Source organism: Rhea pennata, chromosome 16, assembly GCF_028389875.1.
Source record: "Rhea pennata isolate bPtePen1 chromosome 16, bPtePen1.pri, whole genome shotgun sequence".
NCBI classification, from domain to species: domain Eukaryota; kingdom Metazoa; phylum Chordata; class Aves; order Rheiformes; family Rheidae; genus Rhea; species Rhea pennata.
The window spans coordinates 13,301,150-13,328,289 of NC_084678.1; the positions used below are offsets into that span (position 1 = coordinate 13,301,150).

General features: G+C 36.4%; 1 protein-coding gene across 1 annotated transcript; it reads left to right on the top strand.

Annotated features, from left to right (window-relative positions):
• Positions 1-15,296: 15,296 nt before the first annotated feature.
• On the top strand, positions 15,297-26,891 carry ZNF831 (zinc finger protein 831). Its single transcript, XM_062589415.1, has 5 exons — positions 15,297-19,532; positions 20,455-20,597; positions 22,298-22,467; positions 24,368-24,519; positions 26,043-26,891. Exons 1-5 carry the CDS (start codon positions 15,297-15,299, stop codon positions 26,889-26,891), a joined length of 5,550 nt encoding a protein of 1,849 aa, XP_062445399.1.
• The last annotated feature ends 249 nt before the right edge of the window (positions 26,892-27,140 follow it).

Below are 27,140 nucleotides of genomic sequence, written 5' to 3' on the forward strand. Positions count from 1 at the left end.
GGTTAACACCAGACAGATTCGCAACAGAACTTCTGCACAGCCTCCCGTCTGAAATTAGAACTAATCCAATGGAAAAGGAGACTATTTTCAGTAATTTCAGTTCATATTTTGAGTCAAGATGAAGGCATATTGGAACAGGTACTTGGAAATTCAGTTAATACCAAACAGATGCTAATTCAATACAGATACAGTCATGGAAACCTCAGTTAAAACTCTACTGTCACATTTCATTGTGCTTATTTAAGGACTCCTTAGTACCTTGTAACAGAAGAAAGAACATGGAAAATTATGTCCACAGTTTTGCATACACTTATTATGGACAAAAAGCTTCATTTAAATATAACATCAGATTACCCATTCCTGTAAGTAGTCAATGCCATAAGCTGGAGTGCCATGTGTGGTGTCTGAGTCTGGGGGAAGTGAGTGGTTAGATGTTGAAGAATTTTTTCAGCATGTACATAATATTTGAGGGTGAGAGGATTTCAAACATTAATAGCTGAAAAACTGCTGATACAGTTTTCATGTCTGCTTTTGAAAATCAGAGCCATTAATGGTGCCAATAAATTACAAAAAAGTCATGGTAGTCCAATTACTGCTATTTTAAAATACCAAGATTCCTTTGTAGCTATGGAAACAAAAATGCAGACATTAATGAGTGGGGGGGGGTAGAACTGGTGTTTCCGTGACAACAGATAAAAGCATAGCTCCATGAAACCCAAAGGAGAGAATAACAGAAATACCTTTTACCATCAGATACAACTGAAATAGAAGTCCAGTGCAATAAAGTATTTCACTAGTAAAGGCATTAATAGGCCAAAATATTCTGCCAAGAAGCTACAAGTGCTCTTTTCACATGACCACTTCACATTTCTAATACTGAAATTAGCCAGTAGCATGAGGCATTCTGATGTGTTCTATTGATTATCTTCAAGCGGATAAGAAGAAAAATGGCATGTTAAAGCCTGTGATGAGGACTGGAATGCTGTTGTAGCACATGTGGAGTAGATGAGTGTGGTACATAGCATGCTGAAAGAACTTCTCAGACAACAGGCACAAGACATTAAGGGATAGGTCCCAACCCAGAGATTGCTCTAGATGCTTTGCAATGTGGATGTGTCTAATACACTCTAAACTATGGACAGAGTTTGATGCTACTATTTCATGCCCACGTGTTGCCTGGAGAACAGCAGTTGTTCCATGGAGTGCATCATAAAGTCTGTGCAGATGTAATTCCTCTTGTCCAGATGAAAAAATTAAAAGTACTAGGTATTATTATGACACAGGAAAGGAGACATGGAGTATGTGACTTTCTTGACTTATTATCACTCAGAATTTATCAGGCGGCTTCTCACATAATCCAAAAATATTTTTATCACAGGAACCTAAAGTTGTAGACAACAAAATAAAGGAGGTATTGTGATATAGGTAAACAAGAGCATTTCAGTACGATTACAGGGCTTTTCTTCGGTGGCTAGCATAAGCATAACAGAACAATGATATTTTAAAATAATTAAATGAAATTAATAAATAAAAGAGTTAATTCTTAAAATCCCCACAGGTATTTTGAAATAAATTAATCTTCAAAAAGACATCTTCCTTTGAATCTATCCAGCTTATGGTACTGAGAGCATCACTTCATAGTCAAAGTATATCAATTCAAAATCCTAAATTATTTTGTGTCTATAGCAATAAAGAGCTGGATACTAAGCTTTAAAAATGTAGTTTCCTTGACAACATGTTGAGTAAAAAAACAACAGCATAAAAACTTGTGGAGAAAATAAAGATGTAGTTGAGTTGGCTGAGTGGTGTGGGACATGACCACGAAGCTTTCAATGGGTTTACCTATGTGACTGGTACAGGCCTGGGGTCACAGAGATGGGAATGCTGTGTTTCAGCTGTTCTAGATACTGATGTTTCATTTTACTGTTTTTAACACTGATCTGCAGCTTGATTCAAATGATGAATGACTTCTCAAAAATTAGTCTCATTTCCTGCAAAGTGCATTTATATGGTGAATATTATCTGAATATTATCAGAAGTTACCTGTTTTTTATGAGAAATAAGAAACAGATGGAAAAAAATCAGTATGAATGTGCTCTCTATTTTGTGTATGTGTAGAAGACTGACTAGCTGACTTTTTGAGTTAAAGCAACTGTTCCTCTAAAAGCTATATTTTTGCCTTTATGTTATCACATTTAAGTGCACTGTAATTGTAATTACTCATGTTTATGGTATTTTCTAGAGTATGATGTCCCTGAAAATACCATAGCTTATTACTCCAGCAGTCTAAACGATCTGATGATACTATTCCTACCTCTCCTGAGAAATGTTTATTTTGTAGAAGAGCCAGCATAGGGACCTCCATTTTTTACCCTTTCAACTGTCAGCAAAAGAATGACTTGAGCGAGGAGGAGTAATTGGAGTATTCTTCATTACCACCCTGTCTCCCAGTACCTTACCAGTAAAGCTAGGCTCAACCATATGCTTTTTCTCACAGTTGTCTTTAAGTTTTTCTTCTTGAGTTACGGACCATCCTTGTGAAGTAAGCCATAAAACAGTCCTTCACCTGCTTATGCTGAAATAATAATAATAATATAAATAAATAAATAAATAATAAATCAGTCCAGTACGATGATTCAGGCTATATATTTAGAGCCTTACCTAAAACACATTAAAACTAAATCTGGGGAAAATATCTATGGACTTTAATGGGAGTTGCTTCAAGGCTATAGGTAGCATCTAAATATATATATATATATATTTTTTTCTTCTTCTTCTTTGAGTGTCTACATGCATAGCTCCACTCTTGGAGCGAAAAAAACACCCGAGCACTTTAGACTCTTTAGATTCATAGTAAAATGATTAGGTTGTATGCTCAACTAGCTGAACATTTTCATTTTTGTGATTGCACTTTCTCAGCAGCACTTGACTCTTTTCCCTGTGGGATCTATTACTTCAGCCTTGTGTTTTATTTTTTTCGCTTGCACTGGCTTTTCTTTGGCAAGTAGATTCTTATTTGCTTCTAATGAAGCAGTGTGTCTCCCCTTTGCTGTTCCAGCACATTTTTGTCTTTAAGTTTCTTTTTTTATCTTGATCTTTTATTTTTTTCTTTTTGCTATGGCCTGACCAGTGAGGGTTATGCTTCTCTTTAGCATGGCTGTTCTTGCTCTCTAAGCAAAATGTACAAAAGTGCCGTATGAATCTTAGTAGCTATTACACAGTACTGATGGAAGGGTAATATTTGGCTGTCTAGTTTACCCAAATGCCTTCATTCCTCCCACTCTGATTACCTTTTGTTCTATTCAAATTCATTCAATTTTTAGAAACTTCCTTTAAGGGATTCTGTAAACTTGCAGAGCTGTGTTCTGTGCGGAAAAATATCACGTTAAATATCATAGTGCAAATTCATCTTTGGTCAAATGGAATTTGTGTAGGCAGTCATAATTTCTGTATGTGTAAACTTAACAGTCCTTAGGTCTGTACATTGTACCTTAACATTCTTCATGATTGTCAGCGTTTAATTTGTTGGAATTTAGGGAGGGGAGAGGGAAAAATAGCATAAAACTATAATCATGGTTTCTGACTTCTGTACAGCTTAGCAGTGAGTTAGAGGATTAGTCTCCAGAGGAAAGTTAGATGCATTTGGACATTAGGTTTCAGATGTCACTTCAAAAAATGAAAAATGGCCAGCATCATGGCAGAAATGATGAATGATGTAGCAGCTTGGAAAAACGACTAATTATACTATCACAGTATCTTTCAAAGATATTGTCTCAGGCTATATATCTTGTTACTACACTTTTCAAACTGGGTCAGTAAAACTGTAATTCTTTGTGTTTTTTAAAAATGAGTTATTATAGAAGATTGAAATGACACTACTCATTAATAATGCACAGTGTTCACTGAGTAGAAAGTACGTGAAGATTAATTTAGAGTTTAGAGAAAGAAAAAGTAATCAAAAGGATTAAATCTGGTTTTACTTTATACACACAAAATTACAATACAATTAAAATTACCAGTTTTACTGAGTTGATGTAAGCAATTTCAGTTTGCAGTATGCATCATGTTGTATAGCTGCGCTTCTAAAGTCTGCATGAACGTAACTCTCTGGTAGGAGCCATACTTCTGTCTCTAACCATGCACTTTTCTATCCTAACTGAAGCCACACACATTTCTCTGGTAAAATTTCCCTGAAGCTGACTTCAACCATTATACAAGAAAGAAGAATTTAAGTTTCTTCTGTGGCTAGTATATAGTCGCACTCAAAACTTGGTCAGCCTGTACTAGCAGTAATCTCTCTTTTCACATTGTTTTAGACATAGAAATGAAGATCTCTTTTTTTATTCACCCTAGTGTGATTGTTTAACTCTCTTTATGATATTCTTTTTAAAAAGTTGGGTTTAATAGTCTAAAATCCTCAAGTTCAATCTTGCTGTTTTTACTCACACATTGAATTCTGCTTATTTGGGATTCGGCTCTGGATCCTCCAGACTGGAAACTCTCAACTACTTGCCTTGCTGCTGAACAGCCCCTGCCAGTGAGGCCAGGAGATAGGCTGAAGAACTGTCAGAGATACTATGCCCTACGTGGCAATATGGGCATCATGAAGTGCTTCTTCTCTTTCCCATCCTCCTTTTGTCTAGGTGTCCTTGCTCTTTAGCGTCTGCTGAATACCAAATGCAGTGGAACCCCTGCTTGTCTTGGAGCGCATTTAAATATTTGAAAAAAAAATCAAACCTAAAAATTGCATTCAAAAATGCATATGCCTCGTGTCCAAGCACATAATTTTTGAAGCTGAATGTCTTCTCTCATACAAATATATGTAATTAACAAGTGCCAATCCCTTCCTATCACAGAGTGGACAAGTCAAAAAAGGTTCCTTGAAGTTTTCCAGGTCTTTTCAAAAACTACGTTCTTTCCCTGTCTGCCTTTTTGATCAAAAAGATGTTTGAGAAGTGTTATCACTTGCCTGACCTAAAGAAGCTCACCCTATTCATATGCATTTATATTCACTTTCTGTAGTGCCAGCAATTATATTTTAGTTAGCATTTTCCCCTCCTCTCCCTCGGTATTACAGAGAACAGTCCCTCTGTCTCATTCCTGTTGACCTGCTTTATATCAGTAGTTAAAACAGACATTCAGATCTGTTTTCTGTCTCATTGGATTTGAATCAGTAAGTTTGATGCACTGTTAGACTAATGAATAAAAATGGGTCACCAGAACACCCCCTTTTTCCTGGCTATGTTTTGTGAAATATTCAAAGGAATGATCATTTCCTACCTGGCTGGTTACAGAGTGGCTGCTATGGCTATGGTACCATTCTGCTCTGTGCTACCAAGATTTGAGTAGCTCTTTAGCATGGTCAAAGACAGAAATGTAGGCATCCTTTAAAGAGTTTTACTGTGGAAATCTGGATACCTTTTGGACTATAGGTCCATGTAGGTTAATTTTTAAAAATGCAGAAAAAAATCGTAACAAAATGTTCATTCTAAATAAAATCAAGAACCTTCCTAAATACTTAATTTACATTGTTTATTTCAAAGGCCCAGGAGGAAATCTGAGTGGATTACATTTATTAAGATTAAAACAAAAAAAAAAAAAAGAAAAAAGAAAAAAAAATTTGAAAAAGAGAAAAGAAAAAAAGTAATCATTTTTCATTGGTGCCTGATTTTTTTTAACTGTTTGCAAATCTTCAGTGTAATGGTTTGAAACCCAGTCGTGTCATTTCTTTACGCCCACACAGAGCTGCAGTAGTGCAGACACTGTAGCAGGCAAACCATATTACCAGCAACGGCCATTAAAACTCTTCCCACACCAAGCGTGGGCTTACTTCACCCCCTCTCCTCTTTGCACACACCCCACCACCCACCCTTCAGTTTTCAATTGCTTAAAAAGAAAAGAGAAAGACATTGAAAAAAGAAAACAGGATGCTTCTTTTGTTTCAACGCTATTCCAGAGACCTGAACCTTTCTACCTGCCTGTGAATTGGCCACTTAAAGGTTAGCAAATATTTTATCATTTTATGTAGACAGAGATACAATTCAATTATAGACAGTAAGAGATAAATTATTAAGTTATAATTGTTTTAATATAATGGTTTATTTCAATTAGGAACGAGGATTTTTTCCTAAAATACATAGCATTTTGATAGCAGCTCCACTTCTATTTTTAAGAGGGCTTTAATCAGTATTTTTTCATCATTTAGTCCAACATCCTAAACTTTAAAAGATGGATTAGGGCTATTATTTTTCTGTTAGCACAACCTGTTGATTACAGACTGCTGGCTGGAGGTTAACTCTTTCCTAACAAGGGAAATGCACAGGAGCGAGTTTGATGAAAGGACAAAAGAATGGAAATCCTTTGAGGTTTTTAAATTTTTTTAAGCATTAAAAATTCTATTTTTGTCATTGTGAAGCCACTAACAGTGTTACAAAAATAACAGATGTGTTAGATGCGTATCTCTTTAGAAAGATGTAAATTTAAAATAGAGACACAGAATAAACTAGAAAGCATTTCTTAAGACTAGAGCTGAGAAGAATAGCAGTATAAGAAGCAGAATAGGAAATAATCTCCTATACAAATAGGATGAAGGGCCAAAGCAATGTTGTACTTACACATTAGAATATATTTTAGCTAACAGTGTTCTTACTGATGTGAAGCCTTTTGCATATTTTCACTTACAGATATTCAAGAAAAGGATAATCAAAAAGATACAAAACAGTATGTATTTAATAACAATCAGAACCAGTTGGTTCTGTTTTGGAATGAATGGAAGGTTCTAGAGATCATTAAGATCAGCTGCTACATTTTATATGGGATATCATATTAATTTGCTCCATCATATTTTTTTAAAGGATTTTAATACTGTATTCTGATAAGGTGTTTGCAAAAATGAACAAAATAATTTAGCTGATATAACACAACAATAGTGGAAGTGTAGTATCAAAAATATTTGTCCACAGGATCCGGTGCCAGCATTTCAGAGTTTGATAAGCTTGTTTTCTAGATGCTTTGTTCTTCTGTAGCAGATGAAGCAGATCAAATCTTCACAAATTTTGTAACAAGTAGCAAAATTTTCCAAAGTCAGAATTTGAGTAAGAAATGTTATAATCGAAAGAGTATTAGGATTTCAGAAAATTAGGGAATTAGGCATTTTCATCCTGATCCTACAGGGGACTGAAACTCCCAGCTTTGGTAGTAAAGTTATGAGAAGTCTGCACACTGCTGGCAGAACTTCCAGTCTTCTAAGATCAGATTCCTTAAGAACAAGTGAAAATGTGAAGTCATTACTTCTGTTATGAGACATTTCAAGATACAAAGTCAAACTGAGAAAAGAGCAAAGGCAGAAATAGTTTTAAAATAAAACAAGACTAACAGGAATTTCTGGGCTAATCAGAAAATGTATCATCAGGTTCATTTGCTAGTTTGAACTGAGGTCTAGAAATCTCCAGAATTAGAGTATATTCTTAAACATTTTCCTTTCCATTGAACAAGTAGTTTTTGGAATACCTGTATGAAATTTATTTCTGGCCCTGTAATTCACAACTACTTTATTATATTTACATAGAAGTATCATTTAGTCAGTCAAAGAGGTCGTCTTCATAAGCACTGGGCACTCTGTGCTTGCAGTCAGTGGTAGATTGGCAACAGGGAATATTCCCAGTATCTCTATCTTCTGCTGACAGTAAGATACTGAGTGCTGTTCTTAGCATCATTTTCCTCGCATGAAAAATTATAGCTCACAATCTCACAGGATACTTTCGCTTCATTTAAGCTTTTAAACTACTTAAAAACATGTAGTTGACAGGATTTTTGAAATATATTAGCTTACTAGTATAGGAAACATACTTACTGCTGTACTTTCACTTGATCACATCTTTGACTTTAAAAAGTCTCTGAAAAGTACAGGAAAAGGATACCAGGTTTTAGACACCTGGGAAGGAGCCCTTTCAGCAGGTTCTTGGAATCTGGAAATGCATGCTAACAGTATGTGGGCTTGATTTCTATAAATCCTGATTAAGACCTGAATTAAGTGTGTAGAGAGTTTGTTAGCAGCACATATTCCCTACTCTATACTACCTGACAGTAGGTTTATACATAGATAAAATAGCTATTATGCTGGATCTTGGGCCAACTGAAGTTAATTGTTTTTTTTTCCCCCCAGCAAGATAATGTTTTGAACTTGAATGAATGCGAGCAATCTTCCATGCAGATGCTAGCTTAGGAAGTGACACCTAGAAATAGATTGATTTGAAACAAATCAAAAATGACTTAATTTTATACAGAACTAATGCAATACTAGTCCTCTTTATTAAGTGTACAGTGCAAATTACTTGCAGTCATTCCAGTAATCTGTTCACTTATATAAATGGGAGGAATCATAGCATTCTGTGGGATGAGCTTCATTCTAGACTCACTTAGGATTCAGGAATTTCAGATCAAGCTTCAAAAAACTCAGCTAAGCCCTAAAGCCTGTGTGATGGTAGAAAAAATCAATTTAAGCACTTGCATTTGTTGTAACTTGCTTTATTTATTCCTTCAAGCCCCTCAGGATACGAAGTTTGCAATTTTAGCATTTACCTACCGACAGTATTCTAAATGATGACCTTTAGAAGCTCATATATGTTTCAGAGTTGTTAGTAGTTCCAGCAGATTGCTGGAATTATTAGTACTGTTTAAAGTAGTGTCCTTTTTAAGTAAGCTCATTGTAACTTCAAATAATAGTCTCAAAGTGGAATAAAATATAATTGTATTAAGATATATGATAAAAGTGTAGAGAAACTAATTTTGATTGGTTCTATAAAATGCCCACAGTCATGTCTTCGGATCATTTCTGTTCAGTGCCAGTTACTCTGTTTTCCTGTTATAAGATGTGTATCTTTAACTCCAGTAGTTTGCTACCTGTCACACAGTCTTATATGGGAGAATCCATTTCTCTAAGTAATTATCTCCCAATAGAGCTGAAACTAGTTGCTGCATGTAGTAACTTTTATCCATACGGACAGGACAAGTCTGTGAACCAGAAGTGTGAGTCATTGCAAGCAGTTCACAATGGCAAGTAGTTTTCTAGGTTCACTGATTTTAAGTGTGTGCAGTACCTTCAACTATTGCTAGGAGCGTTTCAGTGTATGATAGAAACAGAAAGGCCTTAGGCTACAATACTTGTCCTTGGTAAGAGCTTGCTTCCCCTCAGTAATTACATGACAGGCAAGAAAGATAGGAAGAATGTCCCCCAAATTAGAGGCCTACTAAAATAGGGTCCAGAAACAAAATGAAAGCAAGCCAAGATCAGTAAAGCTCTGTAGAATTAAAATCCATTTACACCTCTAACATTAGTCAATCATCTGAATTACTAAAGGACTCCCAGGAAATTGGATTTTGTACAAATAATCAGAAGTATTATAGTTTTGCCAGTATCCAGTTTACATCACAGATGCAGGCTCTATTTATCCGACTTGGGCAGACGCTCATTGTGGTAAGTTACAGAATTTTGGCATTTGTGATGCAGATCAGTTAACATGATGTTAACCAGATAAAAAACTACATTTTCCAAATCAGCCAGATATGCTGATTTTGTAAAATTATGGGGAATGAATCTTGCACATTCCAGTTTAGGATTTACTCAGTCTAAGAGCAGTGTAGGGGTTAGACATTTAATCAGTATTTTAACGGAGGTATGCCTAAAGAACAGCTGTCCTGTAACAGGAACAGCCGGGTTGTGCTATCTTTTTTGTTTGAGGAATCTTTATGAAGTCAACTCACATGGTCTAAACTCTTAAAATTATCTTTTTCACTCCTCTTGACAGTGTCTTATCCTGTTTTCCCTAAAGTTTTTCACAAATTTGGGGGAGGTATGTTAAGGATGGCCTAAATACTTTTCTCTAGCATTGTGCATTTTGCTTCCTGGTTACTGCTTTCTACCCCATTGCAAGGCAGCATTTGAAACTGTTGGATTATACCCGCTCTGGGAACGTTTAGCATTTCATATCTAGCAACTGTCTTCCTAACTTCATTGTTTTCTTTTCAAACATGTTTTAAGAGCTATTTTTACTATGTATTTTATAAAGTTACAAGCACATTACCTTTTGGGGTGTAAAGAGAATATTTCTGCCACTGTATCACTTCAGTGTATTTCACTGAATGATGCAATTGATAATGCCGTGTACAAGCTGCCTACATTTCAAAGACAGCTAATTCTGTTTATAGGTTGCTAGATGAATAATGATAAATGATAAGAAGAAATTGAGACACTGCTTCATTTTTTTCAGTTTTATCTCTTCCTGTTTTCTGAAGGTTGTTACTATGACACAAGGTAAAAAAGAAAAACAACTTCCTATTTCTGATCATTTAAGTCTTTGTCCTTGTTTCTCTCTCTGCTTGCATCAGGTACTGACAGAGATGAGACTTCTTTTACTGAAATGGTTGGCTCAATAAAAGGTATGTAAACTGAAATTTTGTATAGACAAAAGAGAATTCCTTTGCTGAATGCTCTACAGTATTATGTGTGAGGTAGGGATCACTAAAAGCTTTTCAAAAAGGCAAAGATTTCTAGTACAATATAGTACATTATTTATGTACAGAATGTCAAAAAGCTGCTTCTGAATAGTTAAAAAAAATTAACTAACTGTATTGTGGCTAGACCTGCAAAACAAGCAAGAGGATTGAGCACTGCATCTACTTAAAGACTATGATGCTTTTCACAGTGGTGTCAAAAAAGTTATATATGAGCAGAGGAAATTTGTTGTTACATGTTAATTTAATGTCTTTATTAATAATGCTGGACAGTTAATAGTGTATTTATATGTGACATGCAAAAGAAAAAAAAACTCTTGGTAGTATAATCTGAGATTCTTATAACAGTGCTGATAAAATGAAGTAAGCTTTATAACATACATGTGTAATTAAGAATAAATTTATACAGGAAAGGGGGACATGTTAGATTTAAATTGTACTGCTTATACTGGTTAACAGAATAAGACAGGTTCTGCTATGATGATTTGTCATCTGAAACTACTACATTGACTTAACAGTGTTACACAGATACCCTGCCTATGCTGTGTACCTGAAAGTATAATTCAAACGAGGGATCAAATACTTGCATTTAAATGGAATTTTATTGACCATTTATGATAACTTTCTAATAACTTAAGAAACTCACTGAAAAAATTCCAGACAGGCCAAATCCTGCTTTTAGTTTTGCTTATTGGAAAACTTTCCTCGTCTAGTCGGATCAAGTTCTTCCACTAGTAGTTCAATGTTGCAAATTACTTGAAAGCAAACTGAGCTCAGAACATCATGTAGGGGATAGTAACAGAACTTAGGGGATAATCAGCAAAGGAAGATTTTCTGTTTTAGGCAAGGACTATTCAGAATTAGCCTTGAGACAGAACTAATTTGACACAAGCTATTTTTGTCAATGTGTAAACAAATATAGTGGCTGTTTCTGTATAGAAACTCTAGATGTGAAAAGTCTAATCTTATTCACCACATTAGAATACAAGGCACAGAAGGTTCACTTGTAAAGAAAGTATGTTCCACAGCAAAGTATCACTTGGTGTGAAAAGTAGCAACTACTTACCAAACTACTATTTCTACCACAGCTGGCAGAAATATATTATTAAAAGTTATGAAGCTTGTATATCATAGTTTATCTGAACTGGTTAGCATTACCTAAAATTTCCTTTAAATTTTCTGTAGCCATTACCTTGTCATTAACATGAAAAAATCCTGATTTTTCCAAACGGAACATTCCAGAGCACTGAGACTATTCTCAGGACTGTAGTGTATTTTGAGCCCCAGAAATCTTAATGGTGTATGTGAAATTACACAGATATTCTGGTACTTTGGAACTACAGGATTCATATTAAAAACATCTGTCCATGACAAGTCTTACTAATTTATAGGCTGGCCTTGAAGTACCCTTCAGCTACACATACAAAGTGGATGTTCAAAGAGGGAACGTGCTTTGTGACACTGGAGCAGGCTTATCGTTGTTGAAATGTAATTACTCATGTCTACACTTCTGCCGAGGACGGAGGGGAGCTCAAATTCCTTTACTTCCTGTAATCTGTTTTGTCTGTTGTGTTTAGTTGTTAGATGCTTTAGTTACAGAGTATTCCCTTACCCTCTTTGCATCTTATCTCCTGAACATATCTTTTTCCATCAAATTTTGCTTATTTTCACATCTTTGGAAAAATAACAGCATGCTTACTTTATGAGTGCCAGTCTCATGTCTTATCACTTGCTTCTGTTTTTATTGCAAGTACAACTGCAATTTATCTGCACTGTGCAGATAAATTACGCATGCTATTACATGGGTTTTTCTGCAAATATTACGCTTTACATCTGTACAATGCCTGGTATTTCTAGTGCTCCTGTTATCACAGTATCTACCTATCAGTCAAATTTACAATAGCTAAATTGCTATATAACAGTGACTGCATGGCTTTAAAAACAGCTTAAATGGGCTTGAAATGTCCATAGTCTCATTTTGCAAATTAGAGAAATCCACTTTAATCCTGTAGAGCTAGCCACAATGCACAGTATGGATGATGACTTAATTCCTTTTATAGGCCATATCCTTTTTAGATTCTTTTATCAATATAGTCAATACCTATATTATAAAGCCATGTAAGTCTCTGGTCCATGCAGAAATCTCTGGAAAGAGGACAAGAAAAATCCATGCTTGATAACTGAGTTTAATTTATAAAATCCATGAGAAAAAAGGGAAGAGGAAAGATACAACAGACTGCTGTGGGTGGGCCTGTTCATTTCACAGGTTGTGTTTTCTGGGATTTTTATTACAATTAATTAAGATCTTTGAGTGAAGAAAGAGAATCCCATGAGGCAGCGGTATCTGTTTCATAAACGGGCTAGCCCAGAGCTCCTTGCAGTTGGTGGATGCTTCTCCATTACTCCAGTGCAGGTCTGTTGCACTTCTGCACAGAGAGAATCTAATGTCCTTGCTCATGACCAGAAGGAAGGTCAGAGAACACATCCTAGGGGCTGCGTTGCTGTCTGCCCTCCTCTTTTCCACTTTGTGTGGAAGCAAGTCGGCTAGCTCAGGCAGAACTGGAAGGAAGTGGCACAACTTCTAGAAGTGGAGCAGGGCTGGGAGTGCCGAGTAAAATGTACCAGGCATTAGGTATGCTGTTTTTGCTTTGCTCAAGGAGACAATTATTTACAGTTGTTTTGTGAGCTACACATCAGGAGAACATAATTTAAACCATCCTTTACCATGGGATTATAGGCTCTTTACAGTGTGATTAAAGGCAATATCCTAATATGCAAAACCTTTTCACTGGCAGAAGAGTGTTAACAAGGAGATTTGCTTTATCTTTCAGTGGTGCATATATTTATTATGAAAACAACACAAATTCCTAGTCTATTGATTAAGATACTATTTAAATTTACTACTGTGCACATAACCCATTAGCTTTAACCTGTTTCCTTTTATCATTAACAAAATGTTATTTCCACAACTTCCCCATTTTTTTCATGTGACATGTGAGTGTGACACAGTCATTTTCAGTTATGAAGTAACTGAAATTCTCTTGGACCTTTGCCTTATCAGCTGCTTCACCAGTAACTGAGGAATGTTTAGAAATATATAATTTCACTGAGATTGCCATTTCTCCTTTATATGAATTATCTGCAAAATTCTCTTAATTTTTTTTCCCACAAATTTCTTCAGTAACTATATATAACAGAGATCTTACTTTAAATAATGGTAACAGAATCTACATAGGGTGTGTGTCACATGGCAGTAGTCCAAATTTCAAACAACACTTTTGAGGAAAGTCTTTACTGTTTCCAGTAATGGTTAAAATGACCCAAGAAGGGAACAGGAACACCACCACTAATTATGCAAGTAAGGTAGCAAATTGCAGATTTCACAGTTAGCCACTGATTTTGTTAGTTGAAATGTGCTTTTTGCAACTGGTTGCACAAGAATAGGATATTATTTATAACAGCCAATAGATAGAGTTGTGAATATAGCTGAATAAAAATTTGAATAAAAATTCACAGATTGCCTTCTAATTTTCACACAAACTATAATTACAAGAAATTATGTGGATATCTCTATCATCTTTTTCAAAAATAATTTTCAACTATCTTATTTTTATAGTTTCTGAGTTTGTTTCTAAGAAAAAAAAAAGACTAGATAAAGTCTTGTTAAAATAAAAAGTAGTCTGGACCAGCACTGAACAGCAATATGTTTGGACAGATTTTTGTAAGAATGGCTTCACTTCTTTCAAAAACTGCACCTACAAAATGTTCCAAGCTGATACTGAAAATATCTAAAAATAAACAAGATACCATAGTATTCCCTTTAATCAGACAAAATAAATTTGGGCTAAAATACAAAAGACAGCTTTAAATTATCCAGCTATTTTGTTATGATACCATCTGTTCTACTTTGTACGTATTTAGACAAATCTCACTGGTAAAACAGGACATTAGTTTCCTTTGTTCCCACATATTCATTTTACATCAGTTGTGGCAAGGTATTCAGCCTGAGCTTACTTAAACCGGGACACAGATTATATGCAGCCATGGATAATGTAGTGCGTTTGCAACAGGTTGCCCAAACTGGTCGTGCAGTCTTTATTTTCAACTGTTTTCAAATGCAGACAGGATAAAATCCTGAGTAACCCCATCTGACCACAGAGCTGACCATACTTCCAACCTGAATTGTATCATGTTTATATGTTAACAGCAATAAGTCTGATTAGTCCTTTAAATTTTAGTTTTCCAAGACTACAGGATTTTTAGACAGTGAATTAGTCTTGTGTCCAATCTTTGTTAAATGCTAAATTAAGTACCACTTAATTATTTAAAAATGCTATGCTTTCTGGATTAAATTAAAAGAACACAGTATAAATGTCATATGAATATGGTTGCAGAAAATTAAAATTGTGTTATTTGTGAGGTGCCAAGAATAATATAAAAAATATTTTTGCTGTTTTTATAGCACCTTCCATTTGTAAATTTGATGCTCAGATTTACTTATAATAGATTTTAAGTGCATTCTTTAACATTCTTTACACTAAACTGTTTAATTCCTAACTAACAAATGGATGATTAATCAATGTAATTGGAGAATGAAGTAATTATTTTCTATATAAGGCAAGTATATAAGATTGTGATACTTTCTAAGTGCTACCTTTCCCAGTCCAATGGTTGGCTTATTTTTTATAGTAATAAAAAAAAAAATATGTAGCTATCTGAAATTTCTTCCCTGTTTTTTTTTTCTCCCCTACAGATACATGAATATGTAGTCAACTATCTTTGAAATGGAGGCACAGAAGCATTCCTGTTTTACAGCTGCACTAGCAGATCAACCCGATCCAACTTCTTCTCTTCAGCCTGCACAGGGTTCTTCAGGTCTCAGTCAAAGCAGTGCGACTCCTCAGCGGGAGCAAGCACTGGCTCAACCGGTGTATCTCAAAGCCCTTACCATACCGCTGTACCAGCCTGTCCAGCCAGGATGCTTTCAGCCAAACAGTCAGTCGGTGACCGGCAGAGGCTGTGTAAATCTAGACAGCAGTAACATACCTCTAATCCTGAATCCACTTGTTCCTTCAGAAGGGACATACCAGCCTCAATCAGTTTTTCAAAAACAACTTGGACAAACTCTAACATTAAACATAGTGAGCACTTTACCAGTTTTATTGTCACCAAATTCTTGTGCAAATGCTTCTTTTGGAAACCCAGGAAAATCGAAAAATGCCGGGAAATACATCTGTAAACACTGTGGACGAGATTGTTTGAAGCCAAGTGTCCTTGAGAAACATATTCGCTCTCACACAGGAGAGAGGCCCTTTCCATGCACCACTTGTGGCATTGCATTTAAAACTCAAAGTAATTTGTATAAACACCGACGAACTCAAACACATGTCAACAATACCAGACTACCTTCAGACTCGGAGAACAGTGGCATATTGGAGCAAAATGAGAGCGCAGCAGAGAGCGTCACATCACATCAAGGCACCAAACTACACAGTAGTGCCCGTGAAGATGAAGGGGTGCAGATTAAACAAGGAAATTCAGAGACGAGTGTTGTAAAAGACACTAAGACACTTTTTAAAGATCTTCCACTGCCAGCAACAAAAGACTCATTTGCTTCAGAAAATCAAATCAGAACTAATCCATCCTTCAGTTCAAAGATTAATCAGGAGGTTCCTGAAGAAGAATCTTTACCATCTCCGGTGGCTCTGCCATATGATGAGCCCCAGAGAAAGAAGATACAGGAGCAAAGAACTCCAGCTGCCAATAAGCACATTCAGTTGCAAAGGCAGCAAGCAACCTACTCCGACAAGCAGTGGGATTACAAGCCATTTGACTGCAAGCTAAAGAAGTGCGAGAGCACTGACTCAGGGTATCTGTCACGCTCTGATAGTACAGAACAACAGATGCCATCGCCCAGCCCCTTGCACAGTCTCTCTGAACACAGCACGGAACTGGAAAGTGAAACTGCCTTCAGCAGCTTAAGGTGCACAGCCGGAAGTAGTGCAAAGCTAGATTCAGCTGAGAAAGCTACAGCCTTGATGCTAGAGAAAAAGAGGCTGGAAGAACACATCTCAAAACTTATTTCTCATAACAAGAGTGTGGTGGATGATACCCAGCTAGATAATGTTAGGCCCAGAAAAACTGTCCTTTCTAAACAGGGAAGCATTGATCTGCCAATGCCTTATACATACAAAGACTCCTTCCATTTTGACATCAGAACTTTTGATGTAAATAGAAGGAAGAATCTTTCCCTTTGTTCAGCAAAATCTACCTTTGCACCCCTAGAGAAATGCAAGCCATTGTTTTTTCATTCCGTCCCCACACAGTTCTCCACTACAATAGATTCTGTGCCTGTTACAAGAAGCAACTCTTTGCCATTTGTGGTGGGCACAAGAACGGTGCATGACAAAGCAGGTTGCTCAAACCCACTTTCTCTTACTAAGCAGTCTGTAAATACAAGCTCTTCCAGTCTGTTGCCTAGCAACAATCTTGCTGCAAATTCCATAGATTTTCCTAACAGCCATCCCCGAGCACTCGTCAGACAAACGGCAGTGGATGACTTGCCACTAAGTAATGCAGCTGATTCTCCTTCTCCTGCTGAGGAGTTGCAAGGGAGTAAAAAGCTTGGGGCTGGAGAAGTGGTAAGTGCTAAAAATAAGAAACAAAATCAAAAGAAATTAAAGATGTTCTCTGAAGAAAAATGGCAAATGTATGGAGATGAAACATTTAAGAAAATCTACCAAAAAATGAAAAGCAGTCAAAATGCCAAGAAAATGAAACAAAGGGGGAATAAGATTACAGATATTACAGGCTTCACTCCTAATTCAAAGGAATCAGTCAGCAGTGCTGAAATTATTCAGGAAAGAGACAGCAGGAGCTCTTTAAGTGACAGGCTTTCCTCCCTTGGGACAGCAGATTTAAACACTGTTAAATCAGAAAGCTGTCCTAATGGTAATCATGTTCTACAGAATGCATCCTCAGAGGAAGCTGCAGGCAGTTTAACCTACGTAACGGAAACATCACATTCAGTAAATGCTAGAGCACATACAATAATGAGCAAATCTTCCCAAAACCTCAGAGGCAGTGACACAGATAAAAACACAAGTGTCAACAACACATTACGAGTGCTAAGCAGTTGTGAGCTCAGGCTTCAAAATACACCGTGTCAACCAAACAGCAGTGTAATGAATGATGACTGCTTGCCAGTACAGAGTAGCAATTGGGAAGATTCAAAAGAATCTGAGAAAAAATCCAGTCCATCTGAATCAGAGTGTAAAAATACTTCAAACGATTATGGAAACCATCACAGGAAGAAGGAAACTGGCCAACATGCCCTGACATCCCTGTGGGTCCATTGCAACAGCAATAGAGAAGCCTCAGGAAAATCTCAGAACCTACCATCAGAAAGAAAAAAGCTGAAAGTTGATGTGGAAAGGAAAGAAAACATTACGTTAAAGTCCTGTTCTGGGCCCACTAGTGAAACGAACGCAGAAGATGAAAGAGAGGGAGTCTCTTGCAGTACCGCTCAGTGTCTTTGCACAGCACCAATGAAACCCTCAGGTAAAGCAAAAGAGCAAAAATTAAGCACGTCTGAAGGTGCTGAGAGAGCGGAATGTGTGAAAACAATCAGACTCCCCACAAAACCTCTTAATTATAGTGACGGTAACCTTTCACATTCAGCAGGGATCTCAGCAGCTTCAGTTGTGGGATTTCTGGGGCCTGAGTTAACGGGAAGTGATTGCAATTCTTTTGCCTTTCACGATGCAACAGATAAAGATGTCAAAACATGTCTTGTGAAAACAAAAGGAAAAGTACCACTTTTCAGTGACAATGTTGTTGACATATCTGCTAAAATTCATCATCTGCAATCTGGTCAGTTAACTCCAGTCCCACAGAAAAATGCCTTTTCTCCTAAATATATCCTTAAATTGCCACAAGGCAAGAGATCCTCAGATCTGTCACTTCTGCTTAGATCAGAACAGAAGATTACACCATCTACGTCTGTGACGGACACCACAACCAGCCCCTCTTGCTCTTCCAGCAGCAGATCACTCAGTTCTGATTCTAATGCTGTGGCTTGGTCCCCTTTAAAATTTGAAGTGAGACAAAAGGCCTGCAGAGGAGAGCTACGATGGAACGTACATGCAAACTGGAAAACTCCAGCATTTTGTTCACCAGTCAACTCAGAAACCACAAGTATTTTAACCACAGTAGATAACACCTTTTATAACCAAAACTTTAGACAGAAGGAAATGATAAAAGATGCTTGGAAAAACAAATACAACAAAAATAAATTAAATTATCAAAGGCAAACTGAAGACAAGTGGATGAACACAACTACTTCTTCTGCACAGATGCCAATGAAGAAAATATGTTTTACTTCTATGTATACAAGTGGCTTTTTCATATCAGCAGATATCAAGGAAGAAAAGAGCATTTTACATCACCTGTGCTCAGGCAGCAACTCTTTGGAGATGACATCAGGCCAAAGCTGCCCAGTGACCCCAGAGCAAACAATCCTGGGATGGGGCACAGATGGAAATCCGTGCATTCGTAAGGACATTTCACCAGCACTGCAGGGTATGGAGCATTCTCAGAGCTCAACAGACAACTCTACTTACTTTTGCCATTCTTTTGGCACTTGTTATTGCCACACTCTCACTACTCACTGTAAAGAATTCCCAGCACTTCCCCACAATAGTTTGACTTGCTGCTCTGGAAGTTTAACAGTACTGAGCACGAAGAATACCTTCCCATCACTAAGTGCTGAACCTCGATTGACTTGGTGTTGTTTAACAAGAAGCCTTCCCCTGCCTGCTGAGCAGAAAGGGAATGCAGACTCTGCTTATTCCTCCATGCACATCTGTGATAAGGAATCTAGCAATGAATGCACACTATCAAAATATGATATTTCTTTTTTCAAAATGAAAAATATTAGCAAGACTGTGGCCTATGGCTTAACAAACAGGAGTTTAAAAACACTGGTTTCATCCTTTTCTAAAGGACCACAGATGCAGGAGGTAACATTATTAATCTTGTTCCCTTTCTGAAGATGATATAATTGCCTGAAAAAAACCTCTTATTACAAAAATATGAGCTAATTATCAAAAATATATTCATGGCCATATACAGGCATTTTGGGTACAGAATTTATACCTTACATCTTTATAAGACTAGTTATCTGGCCATTTGGTACATGAACTGTACATACTTTTGTGGGATTATTTAAGTTTCTTTTGCTTGAGAATTTAAGTACGAATGCTATTTAGCTAGAAAAGTGTAATTTCTGTTTCTTAAATTTTCCCCTTGGGATATTTTTTTATAGCCTTCTGTAACAGCATATTTATTTTACTGCTTTCATTTAAAATTAATGTTTGTATTAGAATAGAACTTTGCAGACAGTTAAGATCAAGTATCTGTTATACTTGGAGATATTCAGTCAAAGACAGGCTGTGTATCACAGCTTGTTCTTTTCTCTTTTTTTTCTTCTTCTTTTTTTTTTTTTTTTTTTTAAGATTTGAAGCAATAATGAAACTCCTTAGAGATAGACTGAAAAGTCAGCAAAAACAAACTGCATTAAACTCTGTAAAGTGTTTTTAAAGCTTGGAAGCTTTTCTTTTTTAGGTTAAATGAAGCTAGACTAGTCTATCTGTACAGATCCTAGAATAGCTTTGTAAGAATAAGCTTAGTTTCTATATGACAAAAAGAATACAATGGTACACACAGTAATTCTGAACGGATACACAAAAGCAGTGAGTTGTTTTAATTTGATTTTATAGCAATAGATGGACAGAGTGATTAGAAAAACTAACAAAATTCTAGGAAAAAATTCAGAGTCACTCAGGAGCTATGCTTTTTAACAATAGCATAGATTTCCAGTATCTCAATTAATGTAATTCTGAATTTTCCTGTGCTTTCAAATTTTTTCAATATTCTCAACAGTTAAGCTCAGCAGCTCCTGGTGGTGCTTTTGCAAATATTTCGGAGCAAAAGAAGAAAACAGTAGTTTGCAAAAGAGAAAGAATCACAACAAATAAACTCAAGAGAAGCCACAAACAGAAAAAAATTAAAGTCACCTCCAAATGGTAAGGAATGTAGTTTTCAGCTTCACTGTATACAGTCATCATTTTGCTACAATAGATACAATAAAATCCATAGAAAATAAAAAGGTGTCCCCACAATTCAACCTAGTCAAACCTGGGAGAAAAATAAATCTCTTAGAAAGAGCTATTCCTGTATTGTAGCAGCCCTATAAAGGTAAATTAACAAAAATATCAATATACTGTTTACTGTTTACAGTAACAGACTTTTCTAGGCAAAACAAACAAATACCAAAGGAAGATGACTGGTCAGTTGAGTCTCACTATGCCTTAGAAATGATTCTTTTAAAGTTATCAGTATTGGCAGGAATCCAAAATATTGCAGTTTTTATTCCGATTACAAGTGAAAGGCAACATGCAAGACCCCCGTGTCCTCAGTAGATATGCATCTTGAACATGTATTCACAAGAGAATGCAGAAGAATAGGTATCAAGTTGTAACACTAACAAAAGCAGCTACAGTTTAAAGGATCATTCAGTTTAAATAAAAAGCAGGAAGAATTTGAGTATAAAACTATCAAAGACTCATTGCATCAATCAGCACAGTTCCTCTGACTTTAATGGGAGTTCATATCAGTGGAAGATTTAGCCTTTAATCTTTCAAGAGTGAGAGGCAGCAGGATGCCTGATGAATAGTTTTAAAAAGAAACATATATTGTATGCATACATCCCTCTTATTTTTTGACCAAAACCAGACAGAATTACTCCCTTGTGAAAAAAAATCAGTAGCAGTAACTTAATCACAGCATCTAGTTTGGCAACTAACACTGCACTTTTGAAGAATCAGAAGAACAAAAATAGAATACTTGGGTCTGTGTTATTCAAACAGTCTAGTGACGTTCTTCTAGGATTTTTCTTTGTTTTTTTTTTTCTTTTGATTTCAAGACTGATACATTTGGCTGTATCACATAGGTATAGGAACCAGAAAGCTCCAATCATGCATTTAGGTAGCTAACTGGTCAAACTGTTAGTCACTGAATGTAATATATATTTTTCTAATATACAGAACACCTAGCTAAGCATGTCCTTTTAGATTTACTTATTACTCTCTGTGTAGTGATTGATTCTACTGATACAGGAATAGGACTTCCCAATATACTTTAGTTTGGAAATCTGATCCCACATCCCTTAACATATCCTTTGTTCCAAATCATTAAGATTAATTGAAAGGTCTAGTTAGAGAAAAAAAAAAAAAAGTTGGATTTTGCAGTGTGAGTTCTCTAAGAAACTGAAATATTTTATGTTGTTTATTAGTGATGAATAGGTAGCACAGAAATGAAATAGAAAAAGCAAATCTATGCAGTCTTGTACAGGTGATCCTAATGTAATTCTAACACTTACAAGGTTTGTCATTTTAAAATTCTAACTATAGGAAAAAGGTCTCTGGATCTGGTATTACTGAATCTTTTTTTTTTTTTTTTTTTTTTTTTTTTTTTTTTCTGAGAGAAAAGGACACAGGATTTACTGAACACTACTGAGAAAAAGCTTTAATAAAATGATTGTGGGTTTCTGTTGCCCAACATTCTGATTTTTTTGAGCATACATAAATTAAGATCTCCTTCCTAGTAGTAAATTCCTGTTAGAGTTAAATTTGCCTTTTGCCATGGAATAATTTTACTCTAGCTGCATTTAAATAGCATGTATTTGTTTACCTTTTCACTGAGAGCAATGCTGTTTGCAACACAGGTACAGAAGGAGGCACGCACATGGATACGCTCTGTTGAAAATTAACCGACTAAGCAAGCAACACTGTTTTCCACATAGACCACTGGATGATTTGAAAAAGGGCTACCCATCACAAACCTATAAATTTAATCAACTTAAGAAGTGTCTTTCTCCTCAATCAAAGTTACAAGGTAAGTATTCACTTTAAAAGTAGTTAGACATGAGAATTATATTCTCGCGTTGTAACCTCCTCTTTATTTCAAGTACTTACAAGGAACACTGTTACAACATACTTCTTCTGGAAGAAGCTCTATGCTTTCTCACTGATAGTTCACACTATTGTCACTTACTCCGCGTTTGTGTACCAAAAGACGCTATTTTCAAACAGCCAGCAGTCACCGAGCATACCTTCTTCACTGGTGATCACACCAGCCACCAGGACATGAATGTTGCTCTCTTGCATCTCCCTAGCTGCTGTTGTGTAAATACAGAGGAAAAGGAGCAGGACATTATATGAATTCTTTTTGCACAAACACCACACATTGTCTCAGGATCACACAGGTCAACTACAGTGACCCTTCTGCCTGGGTATTTTGAAATACATGGAAAGCACTCATGTCATAAATAACAACACTAGAGATATCTGAAAGTATTATGGAGCTAATTACACGTTAAGTGCTAGTTGTTTTTGTGTAACATTTTAATGCAAAAGCTAGCTCTTGATTGTGCATAGCCCCTACAACACAAGTATTCCAAAACTGAAGGCTATTAAATAGTTCATGGCTGTTGCAAAAGCAGATGACAGTACTATTCTCAATTGCACAGTGAAGTCAGTATACAAATATGTAAACGATATGAGTTGCATCCACTGTTCTCAAAATAGAAGAACTAACAGTTATTTATACAATATCTGCAACTTTGTACTTCATGCAATCTTCAGGTGAGGTAATTTTGGAAAAAAATGAGAATTCAGTTTTCTGATCTGCTGTTAGGCATGTTAGAAAACTGAATAATGTAAATGTAAATGAACTGCATATAATATAATTAATAGTCAGATACTATGTTTTATTTCTAGTCATAAATAAAAAGCAGGCCTTCTGACTGACTAGTATATGCTACCGCTACCAGTAAAATGAAGAAAACATGATTTTGCTGAGAGTTTTTAGTCCTGTTTTCCTACTTTTGCTTTTGCCCCCTTTTCCTAATTGCTCTAGTTCTAACACAGAATTTAGATATATAATATTATCAGTGAAAAGCTGACATGGTCATTCTGTTGTTCAGAAAAGTAGATGCGTATCAAGTGACAGATTTCTAGCAGTATTATTTATCAATGCCATATGCCAGTGCACTTTGGAATTTTACACAGCTAAATCAGTTACTCCCTAGCCATTCCTTGACTTGCACCACCATACCTTGCTAATTTTCTTTTCCTCTTGCAAGAAGAGTCAGAGATTTGCTTGTTTGGTCTAGCAAAGTGAAGGTTAAAAAGTATAAGGCTATTGTCTGTATTCCACAGAGCCAGAGAAGAGATTACTCAGTTTAAACTGAAGGCAGAAGGACTAGTGTCAGCACAAGGAAAAACACAGTATGAGTACAAATAAATTTAATCTTGGTATTCAATTTTTAAACTACTGGAGCACAGGAGTCCTGAAATAACCTTCCATTAGAAGCCTAAGCAGTTCAGTTTCTGAAACAAGATTCTGTGTTTATGATGTGGTACGGGTTTGGGGTGTGCACTTACTAGAGGAATTTGCTGCCTGTCTGTGTTTCACTGAACAACCCTCAGCCCCCAAACATTTACTTAGTGGTATTAATGCAAATGGTGTTGATGCCATAATCATCTCAGAAGCAGAGATGATACTCCGTTGTTAGCTCATAGCAGATATGAATAGCAATTATTCTGCGAGACAGTAATGGCCAATAAAATCTCAAACATAAGGTAGTTGAGATAAAGTATCAAGTTTAAAAGAGAAATGTACATGAAATAATAAATACATGGAAGTTAGTTAAGTGATATGATGCTTAGTAACTTCTAGCATATCAGTGGAATAAACATGACAGTAAAAGTTTCTCCAAACCTCTTTTCAATAGGAGGTTTCTTACACCAGCAAAAAGAGGCATCTTGTTCCACCTCAGACAAGCCACTTTGCAGAAGGAAGAAAGAAGAAAAGAATAACTCAGGAATACTTTCCCATACTGAAAAACTAACCCGTGTTAAGCGAAAAGACGAAATGGATAAAAATGTAGGTATTCCACTTTAATCTGTGCCTGACTGATTATTCCGAAAAAAATTGCTAATTACAGCTTCAATTATCCTTAGCTGTTTTAAGATTGAAGTTTTATCTACTTTTTCTGTAGCAGATTTTGTTTTAAAATGTTTTAAAAGTATTTTGGGTCTAAAATATAATGAAAACTTACTGATGTTGGAATTTGCTTATTTAAAAGAAAAGATAAACTTGTATGATTTGAAAGGGATATTTCCTATGCTTTTAGGTTCGCACTGCTGTTGGAGGTGGCAGGAGATTTAGCAGATAGCATACTGAGACAGAGTCAGTTAGGCTGAAAACAAGGAAAGGAGGATACAAATGGCCATGTAGCAGTGTAAGTGCTCAGCTACAGCTGAGCTTCATTGTGCTTCAGCTACAAATACATACTCAGCATCACAATACGGCTTCTTTAGGCCCTTCGTGGAAGCCTATGGTACTGTAGTTTCAATGCTAATGATAGCTGCACTAGGTAGATGGGCCTTAGATGCATCTACACATGCTGCAAACAATGCTCTTGTATGCAGTGTCAGCGCAGCTGCTGGGAAAAGTATTCCCTGCTTATCCTGTTCTTACATTTTTCTCCAGACTTCCACCAGCAGAGTGGAAGAGCATTGGAACGGGTTGCCCAGAGAGGCTGTGGAGTCTCTGTCTCTAGAGATATTCAAAACTCATCTGGATGCGATTCTGTGCAACATGCTCTGGGTGACCCTACTTGAGCAGGGCGGGGTTGGACTAGATCTCCAGAGGTTTCTTCCAACCTCAGCCATTCTGTGATTCTGTGAGCAGCCACACTTGGAGAAAGACGCAACTGAGCTAGACGGCTCTTAGGTTCTTATGTAGCATAAGCAGTGGTTCATTGTGTAATGTAAGCAGTACCATATTTAGGAACCTAACCCTTAAGATGTTCTTTACAAAGTAATTGTATTTCATAAATGTATCTCAGCATCTTGGATACCACCATACTGCTGGCAGACTCATCCCAAACCTTTTGCCCATATTGCATATACATCTTTTATATATTGTTATATATGTGTTTGTGTGTGTGTGTATATATATATATATACACCACACACACACAAGTATATCTTAATAAAAATAATGTATTTTTAGGTCTTGGATAATAAGATAAGAATGCAGCTTGAAACCCCTGTCATTCGTAAATTACTAGCATGATCTGTCATCACCTAAGTAAAAAAAAAAAAAAAAAAAAAAGTCCCTATTACACCCCAAACACTCTGGGAAAACAAAAGAAGTTATCTTGTTATCTTCATCAAAAAAGGGATAAATTGCTTGTTTTGCAGTAATGAGAACAAGTGCAAATATAATCATGGTTGTATAAATAAAGGTTGATAAGCCTAATTACTCAGGTGATATGAATTATAGCAGAGGTAAATGTCTTATACTGATAGTCACCCTAATTATTCTTTTTGCAAAGCATAGGATTGCTCTGGATTGAAAATTTTAATTGCAAACTTTTTTTCCCCTTGTAAATTCTGCAGGACATTTCTGGGCAAATCAGGGAACATACCAGAACAAAATTCTCTTTTCAGAACATTACACCTCCGTTGGAAATATCCGTGACAGCTCATTCCTTTTCATCCACAGTTAATACTGCCATGCAGCAAGTCAGCAATGACATAGAAATTTGCTGTTTAGTAACACAACCACTTGTGCTTCAGCGATCAGTTCCAGGGGAATCACAGCCAAATGTTCGGACTGGCTCAGTGGCATCATCTTTTTGGTCTTGTCCTTTTGATTTTCCAAATACAGGCACAGACAGCCAGATTGACAGCACAAGCTCAGAAACCACTGATCCTGTTTCCTTATGTCCAGAAGCAACCCAGGGAAACATACTAAAGGTAGAGTCAGAGAGGCAAAGATTTGGTGAATTAGATATGGTGATGGAGGCCTCAGGAAGAGAGAAATGTCCAACTGAAGAAATTAGATCCTCATCTCCAGAAGAAAACTCAACTGCCAGTTCCCAACCCGGATGTTCACATACACTGGGATCAAAAGCAGAGTCTCTTCTTGAGTCAACCACAAGGGCTAACCTACCCAATATAGAATACACAGAGTGGGCAAACTTTTCTCAAAAAATCCTTCATGGAAATATGGACAAGAATGAAACCTACCTGCAGTCGGGTAACTATGGAAGGCAACATGAAACAAATACTGCTGCCTTTAAAGAGCCCTCAATTACTCTCAGGTTCCCCGAGTTCAAGACTTATTCTGCAACATCTTCCAAGACATACAAAAAGAAAGGTTTAGAGATAATGAGGAAGCAAAACAGGGTTGAATATGATGACACTAGCAGTGATGATGAAGATAGGCTTGTTATAGAAATATAGCAAATAGGCTGCTAAGGTGCTTGAATGATGGTCCATTACAGAAGGAAATGCCATAGAAATTTGGTCTACATTTTTAAAGATCAGAAAAGCCATTCCTCAGTGCATTAGGCAGCATTCTCTTCTGAGAAGAGTCCTTTATTTCAAGGACTCAGACTTTTTTGGGAAGCTTCACCCATTTAAACGCAAATGGTAAACCTGTATTTATGAGAGGTTTCCAATATTGTTAACTCTCTTACCAGGCTTACATAA